This window comes from Brachyistius frenatus, unplaced genomic scaffold (genome assembly GCF_029030835.1).
Source record: "Brachyistius frenatus isolate BFR_SWC_R1_liver_20210118 unplaced genomic scaffold, ASM2903083v1 Contig_616, whole genome shotgun sequence".
Lineage (NCBI taxonomy): Eukaryota > Metazoa > Chordata > Actinopteri > Embiotocidae > Brachyistius > Brachyistius frenatus.
Window position 1 is genome coordinate 35,001 of NW_027211215.1, and position 6,144 is coordinate 41,144.

General features: G+C 39.6%; 1 protein-coding gene across 1 annotated transcript in view; it reads left to right on the forward strand.

Moving 5' to 3' along the window:
* LOC138614915 (endophilin-B2-like) overlaps positions 1 to 5,751 on the forward strand; it is a gene marked incomplete at its 3' end in the record, with an annotated part of 8,312 nt that extends 2,561 nt beyond the window's left edge. Inside the window, exons 2-5 of the mRNA XM_069688520.1 lie at positions 1,923 to 2,064; positions 3,016 to 3,027; positions 5,049 to 5,177; positions 5,618 to 5,751. Of these exons, the coding sequence (XP_069544621.1) occupies positions 1,923 to 2,064; positions 3,016 to 3,027; positions 5,049 to 5,177; positions 5,618 to 5,751 (417 nt within the window). The remainder of the gene's footprint in view (positions 1 to 1,922; positions 2,065 to 3,015; positions 3,028 to 5,048; positions 5,178 to 5,617) is intronic.
* Between the last annotated feature and the right edge of the window lie 393 nt (positions 5,752 to 6,144).

Consider the following 6,144-nt stretch of genomic DNA (forward strand, 5'->3'; position numbering starts at 1 on the left):
ATATATATGTATATATATATATATACACACAACACACATACACACAGCTGAGTGTAGATTTTGGTCCGAGGCCAGAACTCTCGTTTTGAATTATTTTTTTTCAACCACGACGTCATTCAACATGGAGAAATGTTTTGTGGGAAGCGATGGTTTCCACGTGAGGTGTTTTGAGAACATTTGTAAATTGTTCTGTTTCGTAGATAACTTGCATGTTATTTAGGAGATATCTGTTATTTGTATCTGCAGAAAACCCTCTTCCCCTCTGAAATGCATGAAAACCAGAGATTAGCAGCGTAATGTAATTCTAGTTTCCTATGTTCCAACTCAAACAGCTGTTGGTTTCACTTCCCTGCAAGGCTCTGAAATGTTCCCCAGGGATCATAGTTGTGCTAAAAGGTAGAACAGTCTCTTCTGACTCTTCGGTGCAGCTGAGTGGAGACTTTGGTTCCTACAGTGTCGGATTAAATGAGACATTTGAATTGGTTTGAGTTTTGCAATAAATGTGATCACGGATTAGTTTGAGGATTCATGACAACATTAGACTGTCGGAGAGCTCTGAAGACTGCAGAGATGATTACCCTGATTATGAAACGGTGCTAAAAGGTTAATTACATTCCCACAAAAATAATGAACACAGTGAACATGTGGACTTCGGGGTCCTGAAGTTGTGTGTCCTCCGGTCGCTTCTGAATTCTTTCTTTTTATAAAACTGAAGAAGGTGATATGATCTCATCCGTAAATCTGCTGTCAGTCAGAGTATCTCGATGATGAATTCCTGCCATCTGTTGGCCTTTAATGTGCAGCTGGCTGCTGCCGTCTGTCAGTCAGACCTGCCATCAGATGTCCGGTCGCGCTGCCTGATACCACAGATGGTCGTTTCTGGCTTCAGTTATCGTGGGTGTTCTGATCATTTATTGCGCGACACATATTTTAGTTGGAATTAGTTAGAATAAACGTATAAACTGATGCCTCGCATGATTTGTTGCCGGCACAAAATACACGAATTAGCGTTTTATGGGTCTACACAAAAAAACGAAGTACGAGATCAAAGATTGTATTTGCGAAGTGCATTTAACTTTTAATACAGTAGCTATTATGCTTATTTATTACTTACATTTTGGGCATTTATTTTTGTAGGATTTGGTGTGTTTCCCTTATGAGGAGTGGAGGTGATGCTGGTGTGCGTGCAGAATCGTTCTCTTTTTTTTGCGCATGTTAAAAAGCTCTCATTGAGCAAACAATGAGTGCTTACAAAGTAAAATCAGAAAATTCCAACATGATTTCTTTGTTTGACCAATATGACCAATCATGTGACCATTTTTCCATTTGAAAGTGTTCCAGTTCTTCATTCTTTACTGTCCCTTTTTCTTTCCAGCATTAACTTGCTTAACTTCAAAGATCTCCTGAAGGTTAAACTACAAACCTAGTTGGGGAAAAATAAGCTTTTCTTATAATTTTGAAAGATTTTAATTGGTAGAAATATTTTCTTTCTGTTTTGGTGGCACACAAAGGACGAGCAGCATGTTAAGAAGGATTGGTCATGTTTCTTGTGCTCACCTTCTTATTTTGATGTATTAGCATGCTAATATTTGTTATTCAGAAGTCATCACAAAACTATGGATTATGAATATGTCTTTGGTTTTGCAGGTATTTAATAAAAATCAAACTATTGTATCATTTTAATTGGATGAAAAGTTAAGGGATAACCAGTTTACAGTTTAGTTAGGGTGAACATGAATGTCTGTTCCAGGTGTCATGGTGATTCTTCCAATAGTTTATTGAGACATTTCACTTCAAATCTAAAACGGGAGGATCACCAGAATCAGAAGGATTCATTCTCTGGGAAACACGGCCGTCACAGACCTCCAATCTAAAGCTTCTGTTGTTGTTATATCTTATGAACTCGTGTTCTCGTCCATTAGTTCACAGAGGAGAAGCTGGGCCAGGCCGAGAAGACGGAGCTGGACCCTCACTTAGAGAACCTGATCACTCGGGCCGACGGCACCAAGAACTGGACTGAAAAAATCTTAAGACAAACCGAGGTGCTCCTGCAGCCCAACCCAAGTAAGTCCTCCTCAATCCCCCAAAAACAAACCAACAAACATGTGATCTCCCGAATGAAAGTTTCATCTCACAGCTACAGTCATTGTTCCATAGAGCCATATTCCCCAAATGATTGTATGTCTGGAGTCCCAGAGGTGACGCCACTCGTACAGGTTCAAATATGTTTTTGTTTCAGTGAAGCAGGAGAAAAAAACTGTCACTGTGAAATTTGTTTTGAAAATATACACACCGCGATAGAATAATGAGTGGACGAGCTCCCCTCCCTCCATCTGTGCCTGCAGCAGAGGTGGAGCTCCGCCCACAGTGAGACACGCAGAGATCAGAGGACAGAAACTACGACCTGCAATGTGCTCGCAAAACACAGCAGAGAGTCTCACAACTTAGCTTGAAAGAAAATTAGGTAAATAACATAAATGCAATATTTTCGTTTGGACCGCGACAGCTATAAAAGTGAGTGTCTGTCTCTGAGAGATCAAAGTTACATCGCAGCTAAGCTGAATACCGCGATGGAAGTAGCTCTCACAGGGAAAAAGGTTGGAGACCGCTGCTTTACAGAAACTCAGTTCACCTGCCTGCATTTTCATAGGAGGACCAAGGGTCTGAATTTATTGTTGATGAAGCAACGTAACTTCAAACCCTTTCCTATGAAAGTTGCTGCTCTCCCCTGCTCAGTTTGTATGACTGCTGTGCTCTGTTCATGTGCAACAGGAACAGTCTCTCAACTTTTTGTAATAGTCTCACAATAAATCTATTTAATTTGTTTGGAAACAATTCACATTTCACTGGAGGAATCTTTTCCCCTAAACCTCCTAGAAAATCAGGGTTTGGGTTAAGTTTCTGGAATTTTTCATGGAAATGTGCCTTTAGAAACGGTCTTAGTTCTACATGAACTTGAATGGAGTAAAACTGTCTCACTCTTGACCTGTGTATGTTTAACCCTCCATGCTTCAGTCGATCACACTGGTAAGTCTTTGCTTTATTTCTTCATTGTGTGAACTTACTGTCCCGCATGACTACAGATGATATACAGTACAGTACTGTACTGTGGTTTTTAACTGGTTGTGACCCAAAAGGGGGGTCACAGTCATTGTGAGTGGTGTGAGTGTGGTCACTCTTCATTTAGTCTCAACCAAACAGATCAAAATGATGCTCGTTGTGTTTATAAATCTTTTCAATTCAATTCAATTCAATTCAATTCAATTCAATTCAATTCAATTCAATTCAATTCAATTCAATTCAATTCAATTCAATTCAATTCAATTCAACTTTATTTCTATAGAACCAAATCACAACACAGGTTATTTCATGGCACTTAACACATTAAAGTCTTTACAACAGAACTTTACAATATTATACAGAGAAACCAACAATTCAACAATTCAATAATTCAACAATTCCCACATAAAGTAGGAGGGAAAACTTCTCTTTAAGGGAGAAAAACCTCCAACAGAGGGAAGGAAACAGGAAGAAACCTGTGCATGTTGCATGTAACGGCGGAGAAATGAGCAATCGGTCGAAACATCTAACGAAAGTTCGTCACATACTGACAGAGTTTTAAATCTGCCTCATCATAGTTCATCTGTCGTTGCTCCAGTATTTTTGCAGCCTGGAGCCCACATACGGAGTTAACAAGATTATACGAACACTCAAAACTTAAAAATACACAAGCGCAAGGCTAATATTGCTTAGTTCATAGCATGGACACCATTCCCCATCCAGACTCAACAGAGACCCCATTTTACAACAGGGGCTCTGTCCTAATAACATAATTTCATAACTTGGTAACTTCGCTTCACCCAACAATAAATGTGTACAATGTTAAAACACGAAAAGGAATAAATAGAATAAATAACAGTGTATTTGCATGTCTTGTGTATAAGCAGCACCCAGTATTGCATATTTTAAATAAATATCACTGCCTGCTTTAGAATTTAAACTAACATTCAAATTCACAAAAGAAGAGGATGCAGCGTCCATGATTTCCAAACAGAATCTCAGATTGTGATCCATCAGACCTCAGGACAGTTGTCCACTTCACCTCAGTCCATCTTCAATGATCTCGGTCCAGAGAAGGCGGCGGTGTTTCTGGATCATGTTTCTATCTGGTTTCTTCTTTGGAGAGTTTTAACATCATTTGTGGACGCAGCGATGAACTGTGTTCACAGACGATGGTTTTCACAAGTGTTCCTGAGCCCATGCAGTGATTTCCACTCCAGAATAGTGTGTTTTTAATGCAGTGCTGCCTGAGGGCCCGAAGATCACCACCATCCAATATTGGTTGTGAACTGTGTGTGTGTGTGTGTGTGTGTGTGTGTGTGTGTGTGTGTGTGTGTGTGTGTGTGTGTGTGTGTGTGTGTGTGTGTGTGTGTGTGTGTGTGTGTGTGTGTGTGAACGTGTGACTGTGTGTGTGTGTGTGTGTGTGTGTGTGTGTGTGTGTGTGTGTGTGTGTGTGTGTGTGTGTGTGTGTGAAGTACTTTGAGAGCACTAAGGTGAAAAAGCACTCTCAATAAATGCGTACCATTTCCTATCTAAATAAGTGAGATCTGAGGTTTGAGGCTAAAAGAAGTGAAATTATCAACATTAAACAAAAAACTAAGATTGTGGAAAATGTTTTTTTCTTCACACTTCTGCAGGTTTTTCTCCCTTAAAGAGGATTTTTTTTTTCCCCTCCTCGTTTATGTGGTAATTGTTGAATTGTTGAATTGTTGGTTTCTCTGTATAATATTGTAAAGTTGTGCTATAAAGACTTTAATGTGTTAAATGCCATGAAATAACCTGTGTTGTGATTTGGCGCTATATAAATAAAATGTAATTAAATGATTACTGTCAGACATCAACAATGGATGATACATCGGTCATATCGTGTCCAGTTTTGTATTTGACTCTTAAAGAGACTTAAATCAAACATTTAAATTTATGATTTTGTTTTACCTTGTTTTACCTGAATGGTTTCGCAGTGTTTTGTTTTATCGTCTGTTAACCAGGCGCTCGAATAGAAGAGTTCATCTATGATAAGCTGGATAAAAGACTTCCCTCCAGGACGACCAATGCAGAGCTGCTGGGACACTACATGCAGGAAGCTGCCAATGAATTCGGCCCAGAGACCCCATATGGTGAGTGGAGCTGTTAACGAGACTTCTTTTTCTATTTTTTTTAATTGGGAATCTCAATTAAATAGTCAAACGTCTTGGATATTATAAATGATATTTAATAAAATAATTTGACTCCTGTTCTGATTTTGCTCCTTTGCCTACTGATGTGGGTTTGAGGCAAGTTTTCCATGAATTGTCCACATATTGGCATTAGTATAACTAGTTTATGTAATTTGGTCCATGTACTGTACATGCATTGTTCTTTTTCATGTGCGCTTTTTGCTTGATAAGAAACCGGTTGGTCAACCCGAGCTGAGCTGTAAAACCGTGTAGGCACCATTTATTTAATTTTAGTAATGGGGGAAAAACTCATGTAAAATCGTTTCATTCTGTTTCTGCACACATATGTTCTTAAATGTATTTCACATCGCAAGTGTATTTGTGTTTCGCACGGATCGCAGGCAGCACGCTGATCACCGTAGCAGAGTACCAGAAGAGAGTGGGAGGAGCCGAGCGCGAGTTGCTCCAAACCTCCGCCGCCACTTTCCTCTCGCCGCTACGCAACTTCCTGGAGGGAGACTGGAAGACTATCGCAGTAAGTCTGACCGACACATTTACTGACTTCTCCAAGTCCTTCATGCTTTAAGATGATCAAGGTAATATTGACACCATCTCAGCGAAGAGTACGGTGGCCCTGAAGGTCAAACGTAGAAACAGAACACAAACATTTGAGAAAATAAAAAAACATTTGAGAAAGCAAAAAACATTTTTTTTAAAACACAAAAACATTTCACAAACCAGAAAGTGTAGGACAACACATGTAGTTTATGATTGGACAGAACAGTCAATCCTCTTGCAGCTGAAACATGGTTCAGGCTCCTGGTATGGATCCTTCAGACTGAAACATGGTTCAGGCTCCTGGTATGGATCCTTCAGACTGAAACATGGTTCAGGCTCCTGGTATGGATCCTTCAGACTGAAACATGGT